At 52.4% G+C, this 20,285-nt stretch overlaps 3 protein-coding genes across 8 annotated transcripts; 2 read left to right on the top strand and 1 right to left on the bottom strand.

Moving 5' to 3' along the window:
* The first annotated feature begins 148 nt into the window (after positions 1 to 148).
* On the top strand, positions 149 to 3,360 carry EIF4EBP3 (eukaryotic translation initiation factor 4E binding protein 3). The gene is made up of 3 exons (XM_019662494.1): positions 149 to 1,681; positions 2,699 to 2,872; positions 3,019 to 3,360. Exons 1-3 carry the CDS (start codon positions 1,579 to 1,581, stop codon positions 3,045 to 3,047), a joined length of 306 nt encoding a protein of 101 aa, XP_019518039.1. The 5' UTR covers positions 149 to 1,578; the 3' UTR covers positions 3,048 to 3,360.
* Positions 3,361 to 4,259: 899 nt separating this feature from the next.
* APBB3 (amyloid beta precursor protein binding family B member 3) lies at positions 4,260 to 16,139 on the bottom strand. 6 transcript variants are annotated; one of them, XM_019662433.1, is made up of 17 exons: positions 15,760 to 15,928; positions 15,324 to 15,487; positions 15,165 to 15,241; positions 14,549 to 14,609; positions 14,199 to 14,345; positions 13,946 to 14,073; positions 13,689 to 13,694; positions 13,403 to 13,517; positions 13,179 to 13,263; positions 12,844 to 12,927; positions 12,460 to 12,575; positions 12,138 to 12,344; positions 9,311 to 9,494; positions 9,059 to 9,184; positions 5,624 to 5,829; positions 4,866 to 4,974; positions 4,260 to 4,714 (listed from the first exon to the last, which is right to left on the bottom strand). In XM_019662433.1, exons 1-17 carry the CDS (start codon positions 15,806 to 15,808, stop codon positions 4,506 to 4,508), a joined length of 2,073 nt encoding a protein of 690 aa, XP_019517978.1. In that variant the 5' UTR covers positions 15,809 to 15,928; the 3' UTR covers positions 4,260 to 4,505. The 6 variants fall into 6 exon arrangements, with proteins under 6 accessions (XP_019517978.1, XP_019517984.1, XP_019517972.1 ...); XM_019662439.1 differs by having other exon boundaries at positions 14,549 to 14,646; XM_019662427.1 differs by having other exon boundaries at positions 12,138 to 12,329; positions 14,549 to 14,646; positions 15,075 to 15,241.
* Positions 16,140 to 18,476: 2,337 nt separating this feature from the next.
* On the top strand, positions 18,477 to 20,279 carry SLC35A4 (solute carrier family 35 member A4). The gene has a single exon (XM_019662472.1). It carries the CDS (start codon positions 18,800 to 18,802, stop codon positions 19,772 to 19,774), a length of 975 nt encoding a protein of 324 aa, XP_019518017.1. The 5' UTR covers positions 18,477 to 18,799; the 3' UTR covers positions 19,775 to 20,279.
* The last annotated feature ends 6 nt before the right edge of the window (positions 20,280 to 20,285 follow it).

Here is a 20,285-nt window from a genome sequence, read left to right on the forward strand (position 1 = left end):
CTCTCCCCCTCTCCCCCTCTCCATCCTCACAGTGCTGCCTTTTTGCCCACTCCATTTCACTAGATGGAGTCTTCACCTTCAATCTCATTGCCCTCCATCCCATCCCCTACTACCCTGAACAGACTATTTACTCACTTTGCTTAAAAGCTGACTTGTCATAGATGTCTCCTCACAATCTGCTTCCCAAGCCTTATTCTCCTGCCCTGCTAAGATACTTCATTTAGGCATACACCACTTTTTAAGAGGTCAGAAACGTTTTGGGAACATAAAATATACATATCCTTGCTCCCTGAAGTGCACTTCTAAGGACCTGCTGGCCTAAGGATCCACATCACCCAGGATCTTATTAAAAACCTAGAATCTCAGGTCCCACCCCAGACTTACTGTATCAGAATCTTCATTTTAACAAGCTCTCCAGGTGATTTATGTGCACATTAAAGTTTGAGAAGCACTAACTTAAAAAATAACAAGTGAATTATAAATTCACTTATAAATTAACAAATGAACAAATCAGACCTAAGGGGAAATCTGATGACACCAAAGCTTAAGTGATATTGATAAATGCATGAGGTCAGGTGGTCTATACTTAATTGTGGGGGGGGAGGTATACTGATTTTGAAGAAGCCAAACAGGACAACCAGATCAAGTGGAGGTTTTTAGTGTATATAGGTACTAGACTTAGTACTTACTCTCTCATCACCTCTCCTGCCTCCTTTCACATCACTGTGTCTGCATCAAAAAATATTCTAAGGCCAGACTCGGATCTTCCTTTCCAGGTCTAGAGACCAAGCCCCTCCCCACCGGCCTCCTTCCCTTCCTGTTTCCTGAGGTTAGTTAGGTGTGACAGAGAGATAAAAAAGCAGGCTTCTCCTGCCCCTCAACCTGTATTCATCCTTTAATAAGGTATCACTTCTTCCGGAAAGCCCACCGCCCTTCCTGCCCTTCCCCTTCTAGCTGTGCACCAGGCCATATAGGCACTTTCCATCCTGTACTGTCATTGATTAATGGGAGGCAGTACACAGCTGTGTTAAAGGACACAGGCTCTGGAATCAAATACACTCAGGTCTAAATCCCAGCTCCCCCTCCTACAAGATACGTGACTTTGAACCAGTTACTTAACCCCCCATGGGCTTTAGTTTTCTCACCTGTAAAATGTGGCTAATGATAGTGATTTACTCTCCGAAATTGTTGAGGAATGCATGAATTAATACATGGCAGTGATATGTGCCATACCTTAGTTGTCCCCAAGCGCCCATCTGTGAACAGTGAATAAATAATAAAAAGCTGAGTGGCTGCAGCACTCAAGAGGCCGGCTGGCCAACGTTGAGCCAAAAGGAACTCCAGGTCCGTGCGGGCCCGAGACTCCTTCCAGCTTTTGCGGAGCCAGGGGCCTGCTCCCTCGCGGATAGGGCGGGACCTTTGGGTTGAGTGACTGCGGGTGGCCCGCCCCGGGCGTGACGTAGTCCTGGTGGTGTTGCTGCGGCCGCACGTGGTCGACCAAGTACGCCTCAGACTTTGCTGCGCTCCGGGTCCTGAGTACCAGCCCAGCCGTTTGCCTTCCTACTCGTCCTGTTCGCTATGTCCACATCCACGAGCTGCCCGATTCCCGGGGGCAGAGATCGGCTGCCCGACTGCTACAGCACCACGCCGGGGGGCACGCTATACGCCACTACCCCGGGAGGTCAGCGGGCCGGGCTGGGGTCCACAGGCAGCGGGCAAGCCAGCGCGTGCGTGCTGTCCTAGGGTACGGGTGGGGAGGTGTGGGCCTTGGACTCGTCCACAGGCCCCTCTACAGGTTGTAGCTTGGGGTGGGGGCAGCGAGAACCGAAGCCTAGTTTCCGGGCTGATTCTGGGCCGAAATCCTCACTGGTCTGGGCTCTGGGCACCTTGTTCACCCGCCTCTGCCAACTTTACAGCCTGGGAATAGGAGCTGAGGCTCCAACTGACCGTGGCCTCAACCGGGAGCATCAAGTCTTGCAAAGCAGCTAGAGCAAGCGGAGCAGTTGGGGGCAGGGGCTTTGGGTATCTGTGGCTGGCTGGTTGGGCGAGGAACCTGGGATCATGAGCTGCTGGGCTCCTGACTAGGGTACCTTCTGCCACGTTGGGGCCGAGGGGAGGGCCGAGAACAAGGGCAGGGCCTTTGAGGACATGCTCTGTGCCAAGTTCCTTTAGGTGGGGCTGAGCCTGATAGGACTTGGGAGGGGTCAGGATAAGAACATTATGTCCCTGTTTCATGGGGAACACAGCTCCTCCCTGCAGGGTATCTGAGCACTGGTGGCAGCACTGGGTGAACCGCCTTCACATCTGCTATTTGGCTTCCTGATCCAACTGAGGCTGGAGGTCTAGGCCCGATCTTGTGAACCATAGCAGTGAAGTCGCAAAGCTGGAGAGGAGCAGCCTGAAGTACCTGAGCTCCAAGTTCAGTGCTCCTTCTAGAGCCAAGACTTGAAGCTCCCCTAAACCAAAAGCTCCTGCGTGGACCAGCTGGGATGTCCCCATTGCTTAGCCACATCTTGGTTAGGCCTGGAAACCTTAGTGCTGTGAAAGCTAGTCAGCCGAGATCCTGGCTTGGCTGCAGAGCAATAGCCCTTTAAAACAGGGAAATGTGACCCCTAAGACCCTAAAAAGCCTGTATCTGGGGCCCCAGATAGCTCTTTACCCAAGCTCCTGCCACTTACTTAGCCCCTACCCTTGACAGGCACCAGGATCATCTACGACCGAAAGTTCCTGCTGGAGTGCAAGAACTCACCCATTGCCCGGACACCCCCCTGCTGCCTCCCTCAGATTCCCGGGGTCACAACCCCTCCAACAGCCCCCCCCTCCAAGCTGGAGGAGCTGAAGGAGCAGAAGGAGACAGAGGAAGAGACACCTGGTAAGGAAAGCAGGACCCAAAATTAAGAAATGTCTTTGAGTCTAAATGCCCTGGATAAGTAGAGTGGGGGCTCAATTCCAGAGGGTTTCTACACTGAGGCTGACCCTCAGCCCAGCAACCAGTCCTCCTGCCTTTTCTCTCTCCAGATGACGCACAATTTGAAATGGACATCTAATCCAGTGCAGATGACCCGTGTGTGGAGTTAGAGGAATCCCTCATGCCGCTGCTGCCACCACCTCTGCCGGGGTATCCAAAGGCCAGCTGGCCTCGTCTAATCTGGAAGGAGTGACTTGGTTCTGGGCCTCCCTTAGCTCTGAGGCAGCTAGACCAGGGATAGGAGTGGGCAATTTGCCAAGCCCTTAGCTCTACTTTCTCTGGTCTGTAGGCACTCCTCTCAACCTCCAGCCCTTTATGCTCAGAGGCTGAGGCAGGGCCTGGGGGGTGGAGTGGGTCACTTTCTGACTGCTTAGTAAACATTCAAAGAAATGCCTTGGCTCCAGTGTTCTCAATGCTGATCTTTCCATCTCAGCCACACAGCTAAGGACCCCAGCAGACCTGGTTAGGACCAGAGGTCACAGGTCCCTTCCCAGCTCTGGTTGGTCCCACTTCCAGTACAAATTAGAGCCAGTGGCTGGCTGTGGAGGCAGGCTACAGGAGCCACCAAACCATAAACAGCAGTAGCCTGTTCCAGCTTTTCCAGGAAGCAGCCTTCCTGGAATCAGGCCCCTCCAATAATCCCTATCCTAAAGCAGGATAAAAGAGGCACTGTCCCAGCCTCTTAGCCTTCTCCCTCCAATCTCTTCCCATGCCTTTTTTGCCTCCCACCTATAAGTACCAGTCCCCTTATTCCAACACTGAAAACCAGTACCAGCCCTTCTCACAGGCCCTTTCCACCTGGCTCTGTTGTCCTCAAAGGGTTGGAAGAGACCTTAAAGCCCAAATTGAGGGCCAGAATGAGGCAGCAGCTTATTTAGTAAGTCGGAGTCATAATCATGCCCCCCACAAAGGAAAAAAAAAGGTCACGATCCCATATCTCAACAGTCTGGTCTTTTTCTCCTTCAATTTATACAGCTGTGTTCTAATCTCTGATTCTAATCTCCATAGCACTTGCATACCTCAAGGGTGATAAAGTGCAAATAGAGCTGACTCTTTTTCTTGATGGAAAATTCTCCCCATGCTATTTGAACCTCTGTTCTCATGCTGAAATGAAATCATCCAAAGATAGGGCTACTCAGCCCAGCAAGGGATGTGCATTTAGGTCTAATTTAGAGGAACGTGGCAGGCAGTCATCTGGTCATTCCTAGCAAGGCCATTCATGATGAATGGAGGAAAAACAAAGGTTTTTAGGGTACAAAGAGAGCAGGGCAGTCAAGGACACCAGAAGGAATCAGTATGCATAGGGAGGCCTCACCTACCCAGGGCCCACCAATGAGATATTTTTATTGAAATGCATGTTATAGATAACAAGTGACGACCTTGTGACCCAGGTGGGACCTCTTCCTCTAGAGGTGAGTCAGGCCAGGGACCCCAACAGGGCAGAGTTTCCAAAGTGGTAAGAGGGAGCGAAGTGAAAGAAGGCCTCCCATGCCAAGGCATAGCAGATGGTGTGAGGTGAGTCTGGGACCCCACAGGGTTATGGAGCCTGTTGGACGTCTGGTACAGTCTGATTCTCCTCAGCTGTGGCTGTACATGTCTCTTCATTGGCCTCCTCTGAAGACAGACTCTTCTTTTCTGCAATTAATCTTTTAACTCCCACCATCCACTGACTGACTTCAGTCACGTGGTCAACCATGAGCGAGCGGTGGATGTCATCCGCTGCGTCCCACTGGTGGCTTGAAAGCTCTGAGGAGAGAGAGACTGAGAAAGCAGTCCGGGGCAAAACACATAGCTCCCAGTCCTCTCCTCCCAACCAGTCAAAATCTCAGCACCGATTCCAGCTCAGCCAGCCATGCCAGCATGAGGGACTTAGTTATAACAAGGGACCCACCCATACCTAGCACCAGCAGAGCCATCCTCTTCTTTACAGGTGTTGACAGCTTCCCTCCAGCCCACTGTTCCTGCAGCAGAACCAGGCGTCGGCTGATGTCATCACATACTTGCTTCTGAGAGAGAGAAAGTCCCTCCAAGTCAGTGCTATCAGCCCAGCAAGGGCAGGGGAAACCTGCTTTCTCTGGCCCAGGAACTTTACACTTAAGAGTTCTAGTTCTTCACCCAAAGGTTCGAGGCTCCACTGAGAATCTGATGAAACCTATGGATCTCTTCCCAAGAAAAATGCATGTAAGGCTAGAAGTTTTTAATTTCCAGAGTTTCTCAGACCCCCAGAAACTCACTCTATAGTGCTACTTTACAAATAAGGAAACTAATGACCAAAGAGGTGAAAATTACTATACTACTTTCCTTTAAGATTCCTCAGTTCCCTTGCCTCCAGAGAACTTAAGAAACACAATAGGAAGAGGGGGCTTCCCTCTCTCTCCTTGAGCACAAAATCAGCAGAGTCTGCTCTAGATGGCCTAGAGGTATGAAAATCAGGCTGTTACCATCACTTATAGGAGTTGAAGTAAGCCTCCTACTGACTGGTCTGCAGAAATTCCTTGAATTCTCCTCAAATCCTGTGCTCATTTTTCCGGGAAGTCCTTAGATTCCAAAAAGGCCCGTCAATCAGGGTCAGAGGGTCTACCTTTGGGAGCCATACAGGCATCTGGCTGTTGATAGGAACCCTTCCCATCACCCCACTGCTGTGCCCGGGCTTGCCTTTGTGTGGCCACGGCAATCCTCCAATGCCTGTTCCAAAGGTCTCAGCACGTTTTCCAGCAGAGTCTCACACTCAGTAACTGGCAACTTGGTTGGCTCCACACTGGAGGCAGGACAACTCCCCACAGGTGGAGGCCTGGAAGCCTTACTTGAAGGAGGTGGAGGCCCCATTGTGGGGGCCCCAGGAGAAGTCTCTGAGGTGGGGACTGAAAAGGTAAAGCAGGATCAAGCAAACATAGCTGAAATAGGTAAGAAACTCAACTCTTAACTTCATGCGTTCTAAGGAGGGCTACTCAGTAAGACAACTCAGTCATTCAGAAAAGGACATTCATGAAGACTCTACTGTGTGCCAATGTGCAAGGCACCAGAGATAGAGTAAACCAGACAGATCAGGTTTCTGACCAGAGAGCTTAAATTCAGGGGTGGTGGGGGTGGGGGGACAAGAAAATTACCAATTATGTTGCATGCTACAAAGAGATAAAATGAAGTGATAAAGAGGAATACAGGGTACCTGGACTGTTCAAGGAACGCCTTCTGAGGTGACATCTAAGTTTATCCCAGCCCACCCACTATGTGACGTTTGGCAAGTTACTTTTAACCTCTGAGCATGGGTTCCTCTTCTGTAAAATGGGGATATTATGGTAATAAGCACTTACTTTTCAGGGTTGTAATGATGATTATAGGTGCAGCTGCTAGACTAGGGTGTAACAAAAAGTGCTCACAAAGTTAAGAACTGATAGGTGAAGCCACGAAGAACTGAAGGAACCGTGTACTAGGTCTAGGTAAGGGCAGTGCCCAAGAGGCAGGAAAAGTCACGATGTTGACTCTGTATGCTATGTGAAAAACTGACAAAGAGAGGCTAAGAATGGAGGCAGGGACATCAGATGGGAGGTTAACGGAGTAGCCCTGGAAAGAGGGTGCTGGCATGGATTTGAGTGAAAGACTAGATGAGGGGAAAATCAAGTGGTCTGAGATTTAGGAGGAGGTAGCAACAGGATTGGTGGATTGGGGGTGAGGGAGAGGAGTCGAGGATGACTCTTGGTTTCTAACTTTAGTAATGGGATGGTGGAACCACTACAGGAAAAGAAGGCTGGAGGGAAAAGGTCAAGAATTTACTCTTAGGCATCACTATGGATAATTAATTCATCTAATAATTTGGCCTCTTGGTTTCCTGACCTCCTCACTTCCAATGACCATTTTCCACCCATTTTTTCAGCCTCTCATTCCCCTCTGTCATGTTCTCAACACTGTACCATCTCCAAATATGCCCTCCACTCCTACCCTTCCAGCTAGCTCCTCGGATTTCACCGTGCATTAAAATCACTCCCTTATAAACACTTACCTCACTTATCCCCTCCCACTGTCCCACTTTCCTGGTAAACCCAGCTTGCCTGCACTTGTTGGGGAGAAAAATAGAACCATGCTGAGGAGTAAATTCATGGCTACAGATTTTAAAAGGTATCCAACACTGCCTGGAAATCCAACCCTTTGCCTTGTTTTTCCACTCTTCAGAACAACTATTGACACATCTTATTTCCTCTAAACTTTCTACCTTCTTTTCCTTTCCCTGCTGTCTCTACTTCTAACCCTGCCTCATATTTCACTGAGAAAGTAGAAGTCATTAAACAGTAAGTCTTATCTTCTCACTACCAGTTATACTAACCCACCCGCATCAGTGGCCACTTTCTTCCTCCTCTAATAGATGAAAGGTTCCTGCTATCAGGCCAACTCTCCAGCTGAACTCTGCACCCCAGCCTCTTGCCTTCTCTAGGCTTTCGTCCTGCAATTATCCCTTTTCTCCTGCCATCAGTTCTCACAACTTAACCATCCCATCTGCAACACACTCGATCTAGTGAATACTATCTTAAAAACAAAACCCCTCCCTTTCCTCACATTCCCACTTCAGGTAACCCCCCCTCCCCCATTTCTCATCTGCTTCACAGCAGAATTTCTTAAATGAGCTGTCTATGTATGTAGTTACTTCTCTCCATCTTTTCACATTCTTTCCTGAACCCATTCCAGCTGAGTTTGTGCTCTCATCACTCCACAGACTGCTTTTAGGGTCATCAGCAATTGCTATGTATGTCAAAACTTTTATCTTTCTTGATCTCCTAGCAGCATTACCATATTCATCAATTCCTACCACCTCTAATATTCCCATCCTTGTCCAAATCATCATTAAATCTTGCCTGTGTTACCATAAAAGCCTCTGAATTTGACTTTCCACTAATTCCCCTAAAATCTTCCACACACCAGATAGTGATATTTTTTTAAATGTAAATCAGTATTTCTCAATCTGGGAATATTTTGCCTCCAGGGCAAATGTCTGAAGACACCTTTAGCTATTCCAACTGGATGGGTGCTACTGGCATCTAGTGGGTAGAGGCCAGGGATGCTGCAAATATCCTAGTGTGCAGGACAGTCCCTCATGACAGAATTATCTGGCCCAAACTGTCAATAGTGTCAAGGTTAAGAAACTAGCTTGTATCATTCCTCTGCAGTGCTACCATGTGGAGAATAGAGGGGTGCTAAAAGAGCTGAATCAGCCTCTTTCTCAGGGTCACAGCCCCACCTATTGGCATGGGAAATGCTCAAGGGCAAAGACAGCCCTCTATTTTAAACTTTTCAGTGGCTTCCAACTTTCCATAGATTGAAACAAAACCCAGTATGATCTGGCCCCTGCCTACTACTCTCTATCCCTAGCCCACTGTGCTCTAGCCACCAGGTATTCCTTCAGTCTCTGAATTTGCCCAACTTGTTCACAGGGCCTTTGTACTATTTCCAATGCCTGGGACGTTCTAGCACCTGATCTCTGTGTAGACAGCTTTTAATCATCATTTGGATTTCAGCTTAAATGTCCAAATTGTCGGGCTGACATAGGTACTTGGTCACTCCCACATCACGTTTTATTTCTCCGCAGAGCCCTCACCACTATTTCATTTGTCTATCTCCAAAGCTAGAGTGTGGACTCCATGAAAGCAAAAACCTTTTTGTCTTATTCACTGCTGTCTACTTCGCCCTCAAACACTGCCTGGCTCATAGTTGGTGCTGAGTAGATGATAATGAATGAGTGAATGGATAACACCGTTAAGTATGAGATGTTTATTATATAGCCAACTGACAGTGTAGAACAAATGGATATACCACTATGGTGTTATGGGTACAAATCCAGGTTGGAAATAAAATTTGAAAATAATTTGTAAAAACTACATTAAAACCATAGGTCTGGATGAGATCACTTTGGATAAATGCATAGAGAGGTTCTTTTGAAACCAAAGTACCATTTATTGACGTGGGCAGAAGAGCTTCGAAAGGGCCTGTTCTGAGGCCCTTTCTGGGACTCCAACCTCTCAGGGGCGCAAAGGGCCCTCGGGACAAGCTAATCCTGGCACGGCCCATCCTCGGCCGCTCTCCGTACCCAGGGGCCCCACGCACCTCTGGGGGCTCCATCCGGGAGTGCGGCGACCCTCTTGGTGAGCGGAGTGCGCTTGGGTCCGCCGGCCTGGGTCTGCAGCCCGTAGGAAAACTGCGGCGGGTCGTTCCAGCCGCGCTCCTTGTTGCCTGCAGAGGGGAGGGTATGTGTGAAGGGAGCCCGGGGTAGATGGAGGGTCCTGACTCCGCCTGGTCACCGCCCCCAGCCCGGGCAGGGTGGAGAACCCAGCGCCCGTAGAGCGCTACCGCGCTCACCCGGCTTCACATACAGCTCCGCCATCTCCACTTCCGCACAGCCAGCGAGGCAGCGCGTCACTTCCGGGGCGGCCGCATACCGTAGCTGGTTGGGGGCGCCCTGCCCCGGCTGGTTACTCGGATCCCTCCTGTTTGGAAGGTCCAGAAACGCCGAGAGCCGAAGCCGGGACCCTGCACCCGCTCCCTAAGGTATTCGAAATCTCCAGCTAAAAATGCATCAGGACCCTGATCACAAGGCACCAATGGGGCTGTCTTCCAGGACGCGGCGCTCTAGGAGCCCTAGTCCCCTCTGCCCACTCTTTCCACTTTTCAGTTGCTCTCAGGAGCAACTTGAAACCACCAGCCGCTCCTGCCCTACATATGCTCCTTTGTGATCTAGCCAGGGGGGCCTCTAGGACCTCTCCTCTGACCATTGCCCGGCGCATTTATACTCGCCAGGCTTGATAACTGGTACAGAATTCCTTCAGTACTCAGATGTCAGCTCTTCAGGAAGCCTAGCACTGCTTCACGTCAGGTTATGTCTCATCTGAGCTCCCACCCCTCTTGAGATTTACTAGTACTACATATTATCTTCTATCCTGTTTATTTGACCTTGTATGTATCCCTTTCAGACAGGTGAAAACCCTATTTTAATTACATCCCCAGTGCCTAGCTAGTACCTGGCACAGAGAAAACCTTAGAAAATGTATTTGTTGAATGAAGTCAGACTTCCATCAGGCAGCCACCAACACCAAGCACTGACACACTCACTTCATACAGGTTGTTAATCCCCCAACCCTGTCCCAGGCCCAATATACTCACATCCAGTGAGGTCACTGAGGGATTTTTATTTGTATTGATTTTGCTATAAAGTGTTGCTGAGGTAGAGCCAACTGTCCAGGGCTGGACAGGGGCAAGGAATACAGGAGAGATCCAGGGGAAAGACAGCCAGGGGCCTAGGTTGTGGTGTAGGGCCTCTCAGTCATCCATATAAACAATTAATAAATTGGGCAATAAATAGAGAGTGCACAAGGTCAGAGGGGCAGGCAGAGAAGGGGGAGGGGAGGCGGTGAGAGGTTGCAGGCCCCTGGAGAATGAAGGGGTACAGAGCTGGGCATGGACCCAAAGCCTCCTCCAGTCCTCCCAGGTCAATTTAGGGCATGTGGAGCAGAGAGGGTTTCAGCCGGAAGGCATCAAGAAAAGAGAAGATGCTCCGCTTTCGAGGGGCTGCCCCTGCACCCCCAACCCCTCCTTTCAGCAAGGGGAGAGGCAGGGGACCTCCAGGGGAGTCCACGGAGCTGGTCCGCTTGAGCCGCAGGCGGGCACGGGCCTGGGCACCCCATGCCTTGCCTCGAGCTGCAGAGGCCACAAGACACTTCTGGTACTGAACCTAGGGAGAAGGGGAACGTGAGAGTCCAGCTCCTCTCTGCCCCTGGACTCCCTGAAAGCTCCTGCAGGCCAAGGCTTCCGTCTCATATAAGGCTTGTAGTCCGCCACATATGGAGCCCCTACAGCATTTTCAGGTAGCTCAATAACAAAAACATAGAACTCGACATTTACTGAGCATTAAGGAGGGCTGGACACTGTGCTAAATGCTTTGTATAATGTAACATAATGAGATCAGGTGTTATTGTCCCCATTTTGCAAAAGAGGAAATTGCAATTTAGAAAGAATACATGACTTGCTCAAGGTCACTTAGCCAGAAAATGGTAGAACTGGAATTCAAACCTAATTCTGAGTGCAGAACTTTTGCTCTGAAACCACACCTACCGCTATGTTGACTCGCCTCCGTCTCTCATTGGAGTGGACTGGCCCCTGGCATAGTGGATTCCCTAGTAAAAGGAAGGGTCTACAACCCAAGCCCCTCTCCCTATGCAACTGACCCAATTTCCTCTCATTTGAACTCAACAGGGTTCTAAATGGTATTCCTACTTATGTCTCCCAAATCTTTTACCTATACTATAGCTTAAGTGGTCTTCCTGATCCATAAACCTGACTTCACTGTCCTGCTCAAAACCTTTCAATGGCTCAGTGTGCCTCGGGATAAAATCAACTCATCACCCTGACCTATAAGTTCTTCCATGACCTGGTTTCTGCCATCTCTCACTCCCTCCCCACCTTGCACTCCAGATTCTTTCAGATACTCTAATCCACTAACACCTCTCTTACCTTCACAGCTGGGGTTTCCTGTACTTGGCACACCTTCTGACCTACTCTCTTCACCTCACTAACCTCTCCTTTCTAACCTCTTCTTCCAATCTGTTTCTATCACCTCTTTCAGTAGCCTTCTCGAACCCCTGAAGGGGCCATCTCCTCCATCATCCTGTGGTGTACCACTTCCTTCTGGTCTGTCTCTGCTCTAACCTAAGGCTGTGCCCTTAAACCACTGAATTCCCAGGGTCATGTCCAGTGCCTGGTACCCTGCGGATATTCATATTTGTTGAATGAATAATGAAGAGTGCGAGGGTCCAATACTCAAATGCCCACAGATATCAGGAAATAACCTAAATGAGACAAAAAGGAAAGACAATGTCCGCCCTACAGGGCACAGCCCCTACATAATTCCAGCTGAATGTTGAAATTTATGCATGTGGACCCAGTGTCAGAGATTCTGATATTTTAAGAAAAACAGGAATAACAATTGTGTGAAATGTCCTGGCTTTTAAATAGGCAACTCATTAAGGCTTATTGAAAACAGCACGAGGGCCAAATAAAATGCCAGTGAACTATACTCAGCCCTGGGCTCACTGGTTTGTGATTTCTGGAGAGGTTGCCAATCCTGAGCCCCAGTCACCAGCACAAAGCAAATTGCAGGGCAACCCCACCCACCATTCCCACCCCAACTCACCATGCAAGCAGCCTGCACAGCTTCAGAGAGTCCCCCTGCATGGGGCTGGCACCAGAAAGCCGCACACTGGAAGCTCTGACGGCCCAGGTCAGCAATGAGGCCAAAGGTGTGTGGGTCGCGGCCAACACCGATAAAGGTCACGAGGCGCACAGGGCACTGCCACAGTGGCTCCTCCTCCGCACCGGCCTCTGCCTGCCCACACCAGGCCTAGTCAACAGAGGGCCAGGCACTGGCTGGACCCACTGCCCTCCTCCAACAGCACGCAATGACCCCCAGCATCTCTGCCCACCCCTCGACAGCCCCCAACTTCACCTCCTGGTACCTGAATGGGATGTGCAGTCATGAGAGAGTCAGACACACTGAGCATGGCAGGGACCCAGGCATCCCGGTCTCCCCGGGTGGTGAGGATACCAATGGCCTCGTTCAGCACATCCATGCCTATGGGGTATATACACATCATGGTATCTCCCAGACATAAAGAAGGAGGGATCTGCAGGGAGTGTCTAGGCCCCTCTCACTGATGGGATTCAAAGAGATGGGAAGAGAATACAGGGCTGGGCTTAGAATCCTGGGTTGGAAAGGGTGGTATATCCCAGGCTGTACAGGACCATGGAAGCACACTGAGAAATAGTGGTAGATCCCACCTCACCTACCTTCCCCTTGCCTTATGCAGCCTGCCACCCCCTCCAGCCCGCTCAGTCCTCACCCATGGCTTTGGTGACTGGCAGGGTCCCCATATACAGTGCCTCGTACTTCTGAGCAGCCTGGCTCACCGCATCCAGCAGCTCCGCTGAAAATACATACCAAGCTGGCCTAAGCGCTCTCTCAATGACCCCTTTCCCCACCCTTCTGAGAGCTGGAGCTAGCAGAAGAGGAAAGACCACAGATGTGCCTCCAATTCAGAGCTTGGGATCCCTGGGACCAGGACACATCAGAAGTCCTGTACCTCCAGGGAAGTACTAAATAACCAGGACCCCCTCCCCATATTTCACCAAAACAGCCTGTGGCTGCAATGCAGCACTTCCCCCTCTCCCCCCATACCTTGCCGTGGCAGGTCATCAGGGGAGATGGGATCTAGAGAAGAACAAGGGGAATCACCACTGACCCTTACTCGCTCTGACAAGATCTGAAAAACAATGCAGCTAGCTTGAGGTGCAGGCAGAGAAGAATGGAGGTAAGGGAGCCAATGCCACCCTGCCCCAAACACCTTGGCAGCGTCAGACTCAGCTCCATCCCACATTCTCTACCCCACTCCTGGCTCTTACCTGGGCACAGAGCCCGTGGAGGGCACTGGCAATAGCTTTGGCAGGGACGTCACAGCGAAACACATGGCACTTGAGCATACAGCTGTCTTTGTCACCCGCCACAAAAGCGAAGTCCCTGGCAGGGCAGAGATGGGGCTGGGGTAGGGGCTGGGTAGAGGCTGGGTAGGGGCTGGGTAGGGGCAGGAGCCTGCAGTGTCTGCAGGAGGCTACAGAGTCATGCAAGGGATGTGGCAGGGACAGACAGGGAGGTCAGGGCCGGGACTGAAGGCACCTGGCTGTCACTCACCTGTCACTGTTCCGGAAGCATGTGGGAGCACAGGAGAGAATCAGCCCAGCCTCTCAGGCTCTCCCCCATCCGTCCCTGCTGAGCTGGGCCCACCCTCCCCAAGCAAGGCTGGACCAGGCAGGGGAGGCAGAGCTTGGGTCCATGTCAGAGGATCTGTGTTCAGGGGTTCAAGTACAGGGGATCAGCATCAGTGGGGAGCACAGCTTGCAGGGGGAAGAAGGAGCAACTTCCACTTGGGGGGATGTAGAGGTCCTCACCGGCCCTTGGAGCTGCCCACACCCCATACACGGATGTGCACCAGAGGCTGGCAGTGGATCAGACTATGGTCCAGGGGATTCACCAGGCTCATGGCATCCTTCTTCAGGATCATCAGCATGTTTTGGCCCTGCCAAGGACAGAGGGCAGCCCTGAGCTCAGAGGAAGGTGGTTGCCATGGGAAATAGACAATTCAAGGACAACTACCTCCACTTTCAACCTGGGCTGAACCCCTTGAAGGGCTGGCCAGCTCACCTCGCCCCAGGCACCATCTGAGGGTTGGCTCCGGCTGCGGGTCTGGGCCAGCTGCTGAATGCAGTTATTTACTGCAATGCTGCTCTTCCCTGGTACCAGGTCCTCTTCGGGTACCTCTACCCAGCCCAGAGAGCGGACTGCAAAGCACTGATGGGTTGGGAGAAAGGACAGGACGGTCCTGAGTGAGTAGAGGTGGAGTAGGGTGGGAGATGCCACAGGCTCCACACACATAAACCCTTTGATACCCCCTCCCTTCACCCTTGATCATCTCTGCTCAGCCCAATCCCACCCCTGACCTTACCCTTGGACCCTCCCCAATGCTGAGTGAGAGGGTAGAGATGCTCCACTACCTTAGCCCCTGGCTCCATGTTCTGGATGTAGGATTCCTCACCATACCAGGACAAAGAGTTACTGGAACAGAGCAGAGCTGGTAAGGGGACCACACTTCCTACAGAAGGGACATTGGTGAAGCCCGGACTATTTAATGGGCACAAGATGTGGGATAAGACCCAGAATATAGTGTCCCAAATATAAAACCAGAGCAGGACAGGGAACAGAACATATTAAATAAATGTGACATAAAGAGTATGACTTAGAATTTGAGAAGACAGGACATATAATAAAAGTTGCAAACATGGAGCGGGGTCGAAAATGTGAACCACAGCCCCAAATCGGGACAAGAGACCCTAGAACACAGGACGGGAATCTCCATGGACAGAGCCCAGGATAGTGGCCAATGTCTGGAACATGATGTCAGGACCCAGAATATGGAAAATAACGTGGCAAAAGGCAGAGTTTGAAACAAGGAACAAAACTCAAAATGCTGAGAGTCAAGCAGATGGGACAGAGCCAAGAATAAAGGACGGAGTCCAGAACCTGGGCTGGAGAGCAGACTGTAGGTCCAGCTGCATCTTTGAGTGCCATGGAACCCCAAGCCTTTCATTTTTCTTGGTCTATTCCTGTTACCTCCGATCCAGTGAGCTCTCCAGGCTGGAGAAGGATCTCCCTTTGGGGGGCCGAAGTCCCCAAATCCCTTCTGTCCTCTGTAGAGAGGGGGCTAGGTCAGTGTAGCAGCAGGCCTAGGTCCACACATGGGCTCAGGCCCCATCCTCACACTCCACCTACCGTGCCTGGGTCCTCTGCATCTCCTGGCTCCCAGGTTGGGCGCTGCCACTGGGTGCTACCGCTGGGTACGTGCCAATAGTAAGTACCTGCAGCGTCGTGGATCTTCCTCCAGCCAGGGGGCAGGCCCGGCTCCCCCTCCAGACTCTGGTCCCCCCACAAGTCATCTACAGGAACACAGAATAGGAAGGGGGTACACGGGATTGGAGAGGGAAGGCATATTTGTAGGTTCAGAATAACTCCCTGTCAACCCTTATGCTAGAGGTCCAAGCTGACGGTCACGCTCCCATATTGCAGCGCAAAGATCAGGGTTTATTTGTGCCCTGGTTCGCACCCAGAGACTTCCCCCCATCCCTGTCTTTGAGCCTCGGGGTAGCCTTTCGCGCTCCCTCATTCCCTTTCAGCTCCCAGTCCTCCCTTCGGGCCCCTGCGTGCACACCATCGCAGTTGACCAGAATGATGGCCAGCATGTAATCCTTGCCCAGCATAGCCCCAGCCGTGTCCCCGCCGGCCTCCGCCGGCCTGCACTCTCAGTCCAGCTCGACCTGCGGAGCTGCTGCGCCTACAAGCCCAGCCTCTCTGCGCCGGAGTCAGCCGGGCCAGCAGGCGCCGCACAAATACGAAGCGGGGCAGCGGCCGAGTCCCGGAGTTGAAAAAGGACGGGCCTAAGCAGCACCGCCCTCCCAGGGGTGGCGCGTGTAAACAGGCGTCTGGATCTCTGAGTGGGCGCGCGAGTCCGTGCGTGGGTCGCGGGGAGGAGCAACGCCCGCAGCAAACCACTGACACTACCGCGCAAGTATGAGCTCATCAAGCGGCGGATGACCAGCCAGGCGAATGACCCGCCAGGCGAACGTGCGCGCGCAGACGCGCACGAATGAGGTCATCGCGCCCAGGTCGTATGCGCGCGCGCACACGCAGCCTCGGACTCGCCGGGAGGGGTCACGTGGGGGTATCTGCGGGCAAGAGACCGCCTGGGCACCGCTGCAACTAAAACGCCGCCACCCTGTACAAAAATGCTCCGGAAGTGTCTCCGCCCGTAGTAATGATGGCTGTAGTAATTGGCATGAGGGAGGCGGGGCTGCGCGTGCGCAACAAGTTCGGCGAGGAAAATGGCGGATGACAAGGTGAGTGACCGTGGGGGTGATCTGCAGTCAGGGTGGTGTTCACATGTTTTTAGTCCTGAGGAGACACGACACTGGAGCGGCTCATGGATGGGGGTGCCCCTTGTTTCCTTTGGGAGGCGAACTTTTGCGCCTGTCGGCTGGGTGCTACCACTGGGTACGTGCCAGTAGTAAGTACCTCCACAAGGGGAACAGAGCGGTGGAGCGCTACGCTAGGCAGGCGAAGCCGGGGACTCCCCCAGTCTTGCCCTCCCGGTGACCATCACGATCCATAGTTCCTCGCACACGTTCAGACCCTTTCACTCTGACACACTCCTCACTCTGCTCCATTCCCTAGCCCCCGAAATTTCTTTTCCCAGAGACACGGTGTTTCCAGTCTACACTGCCACACCCTCATTCAAACACTTCCTTGCGCACACACTGAATTTCATCCCTAAGCGATCAAAATCACTCAGTTCATTTACCCACACTCCTAGACAGCCGCCATTCCCCGTACCCCTGACTCCCCTCGCGTGCATACAGTTTCACATTCAGTTTGGGGTGACCTTAGGGGAAGAAGCCGATGCAGAAACACCCCCCCCCGCAATTGTCCAGAGAACTGCCTCAGGCCATTACTCACCGTTGGTCTGGAAGTTCAGCACCACTCACACATTTACTCATTACTTGCCAGTCCCTGAATTAGACCGTGGGATTCAGTAGACACGACAGACTGGTCTCCACTTCCAGGTAGCTTGTAGTCGAGTGCTTCCCTGATAGATCTTATTGAAGATCCCTTAGCTGTGTGTGCCTCCTGACTTCCCTACACACTGCTTACTAGATAAAAGTCCTATAAGGGTTGTTGTAAGTTACTGGTGCACATCCCACCCGTCATCCCCTCCCTGGCCCCCATGTGAATTCTGTCTGTTTCAATGCCTTTCTTCCTTTACCACTGCCATCTCAGGAAAGTATTATAGGAAGAGGTTTCTCAGGCTCACCCCAGCCCCAACCCCCAGCCTCTGATAGATTTGAGCAGGGGATGGGGTGGAGTCAGTCTGTTGAAGCCAGCCTCCCTTGCCCTAGGATTCTCTGCCCAAGCTTAAGGACCTGGCGTTTCTCAAGAACCAGCTGGAGCACCTGCAGCAGCGTGTAGAAGACGAAGTCAACAGTGGTGTGGGCCAGGTAAAGTTGCACCTGCCCCTCACCCCTCTTAGGCTTCATTGCCCAATAAGCTGAATGAAATGGGTGGTCAAGATTTATTCAGGAAATGGTTATTGAGGGCCTGTTCTCTGTGACCTCAAGGAAAGTTTCCCAGACAAAATGACACTTGAACTAGGATCTTAAGTAGGGATTAACTAGGTGAAGAGGGGAGGTGGGAACATCCAGGCAGATGGAACAACATATGCAAAGCCCTTGTGGGAAGTAGCATGATGAATATTGGGGGTGGAAGGAGTTCAGTTTGACTGCAGTAATGGGAGAGTATGCTAGGAAATGAGGCTGGAGAAGCAGGCAGGGGTCAGGTTTCCCAGAGACATCTCTGTGGCTTTGTGGAAGTAGGGTTCTATGTTTGGAGCTTTCTAACCCCAGGGTTCTGAGATTGTGTGATCAGGAATCCTAGGTTCTTTTTCTGCCTCCAGAACCTTGAGAAAATCTTTGGAGAGAATACTACTGCTCTCCAGAATAAGGAGGAGCAGGTGGGGGGATGCTCTAAGCCCAGCTTGAGTAGCTCCTGGTTAGAGAAAGAGCCTGCTGAGTTTGCTCCTGATCTTCCTCCACAGGATGGCTCGCTCTTGTCCTCCCCATTCCTCAAGGGCTTCCTGGCTGGTTATGTGGTGGCCAAACTGAGGGCATCAGCAGTATTGGGTTTTGCTGTGGGCACGTGCACGGGCATCTACGCAGCTCAGGCCTATGCTGTGCCCAATGTGGAGAAGACATTGAGGGACTATCTGCGGTCACTGCGCAAGGGGCCGGACTAGCTCTGGATGCCATGGGGGAGGCAGGATGAGCAGCTGGGGCCTGCAGGTGGAGGCCTTTCGACAACAGACACCGTTTTTGGCTTCCCCAGCTGTCACCCATTTGCTGTCTCCAACATTCCTGCCACCTTCGTCCTTGCTTCCTTCCTGCAGAGGGTGGACAGTGGCTCGTCGGCCAGCACCCTGGACTCCTTCCCTCCCTAATTCCATGGGACTGGCCCCAAGACAGTGTCTTCTCGGGTCCCCAGCCCCTTTCCAGCCCTGACTGTGATCTTCAGTGTTCTTTCTGATGATGTACCACAGCTCCTCCCTCCTGGGAGCCGGCTCCATAACTTGATTTCCCCCAAAAGTGTCACAATCTTTGCTGCCCCTTGCTAGCTACTCAGGCCACCCAGGGTCTGGTGTGGGCATGAGTGTAGAGGATGGGGGTGCGCCAGGCCTGGGCCGTCCCAGGCAGGCCCGCTGGACCCTGATGCTACTCCTTTCCACAGCCATGTATGGCGCCCATGCCCCGTTGCTGGCACTGTGCCATGTAGATGGCCAAGTGCCCTTCCGACCCTCCTCGGCTGTGTTGTTGACTGAGCTGACCAAGCTGCTGTTATGCGCCTTCTCCCTCCTGATGGGCTGGCAGTCATGGCCCCGGGGGGCCCCACCCTGGCGCCAGGCTGCCCCCTTCGCATTGTCAGCCCTGCTCTATGGCGCTAACAACAACCTGGTGATCTATCTTCAACGTTACATGGACCCCAGCACCTACCAGGTGCTGAGCAATCTCAAGATTGGAAGCACGGCCCTGTTCTACTGCCTCTGCCTCCGGCACCGCCTCTCTGCACGCCAGGGCTTAGCACTGCTGCTGCTGATGGCAGCGGGGGCCTGCTATGCAGCTGGTGGCCTCCAGGACCCTGGGAACACCCTTCCTGGGCCCCCTCAAGCAGCTGCAGCCAACCCCATGCCCCTGCATATCACTCCACTAGGACTGCTGCTCCTCCTCCTGTACTGCCTCATCTCAGGCTTGTCGTCCGTGTACACAGAGCTGCTCCTGAAGCGACAGCGTCTGCCCCTGGCACTTCAGAACCTCTTCCTCTACACTTTTGGTGTGCTCCTGAACTTGGGTCTGCATGCAAGTGGTGGCCCCGGCCCAGGCCTCCTGGAAGGTTTCTCAGGATGGGCGGCACTCGTGGTGCTGAGCCAGGCACTGAATGGACTGCTCATGTCAGCTGTCATGAAGCACGGCAGCAGCATCACACGGCTCTTTGTGGTGTCCTGCTCACTCGTGGTCAACGCCGTGCTCTCAGCAGCCCTGCTGCGGCTGCAGCTCACAGCTGCCTTCTTCCTGGCCACGCTGCTCATTGGCCTGGCTGTGCGTCTGTACTATGGCAGCCACTAGCTCCTGACCACCTCCACCCTGATTCCTGACCCCGTAGATTGGCCACCACAATCAGAGCCACCTCCTAGCCCCACCCCACCCCACCTCAGCAGCCCTGTAACAAGTGCCTTGTGAGAAAAGCTGAGGAACTGAGAGCAGCCAGGTGAGTCTCTGGAGGCAGGTGAATGAAGGCGTACCCCAGGGAGATGTGTAGAGTGGGTTTGGTTAAGGAAACTCTTAACCCGCCCCCAAGTCCTTCCAGACTAAGGAATTGGGGGAGCATCAATACCTAAGCCTGAAAAATGACCCCATCCCTGATGGAAGAGGCCCCCTGCCTCACCTTGCATGAATGCAGTTGCTTAAAGTGGGGCGTGGGCAACAGTTGGTTTTCCTTGCTTACTGTGGTCACTCCAACAGACCCACTGCCTGCAGTCCTGCTGCTGGCTGCCTCAGTTCAGCCATGGTGCATGACTCCCCCATAAAGGATACTCGCCACCCTCTAGAGAAAAGCCCAATTGCCACAGATTCCACG

This window comes from Hipposideros armiger, unplaced genomic scaffold, assembly GCF_001890085.2.
Source record: "Hipposideros armiger isolate ML-2016 unplaced genomic scaffold, ASM189008v1 scaffold_11, whole genome shotgun sequence".
Taxonomy (NCBI): domain Eukaryota; kingdom Metazoa; phylum Chordata; class Mammalia; order Chiroptera; family Hipposideridae; genus Hipposideros; species Hipposideros armiger.

Coding starts and splice junctions, on each gene's coding strand:
- EIF4EBP3 (XM_019662494.1), top strand. CDS start 1,579: ATGTCCACATCCACGAGCTGCCCGATTCCCGGGGGCAGAGATCGGCTG. Junction 1,682..2,698: donor ATACGCCACTACCCCGGGAG/GTCAGCGGGCCG, acceptor TACCCTTGACAG/GCACCAGGATCATCTACGAC. Junction 2,873..3,018: donor GACAGAGGAAGAGACACCTG/GTAAGGAAAGCA, acceptor TTCTCTCTCCAG/ATGACGCACAATTTGAAATG.
- APBB3 (XM_019662419.1), bottom strand. Junction 15,242..15,323: donor ATGCAGAGGACCCAGGCACG/GTAGGTGGAGTG, acceptor CCCTCTCTACAG/AGGACAGAAGGGATTTGGGG. Junction 14,647..15,074: donor CAGTCTGCTCTCCAGCCCAG/GTTCTGGACTCC, acceptor TCCCTTCTGTAG/GAAGTGTGGTCCCCTTACCA.
- SLC35A4 (XM_019662472.1), top strand. CDS start 18,800: ATGAGTGTAGAGGATGGGGGTGCGCCAGGCCTGGGCCGTCCCAGGCAG.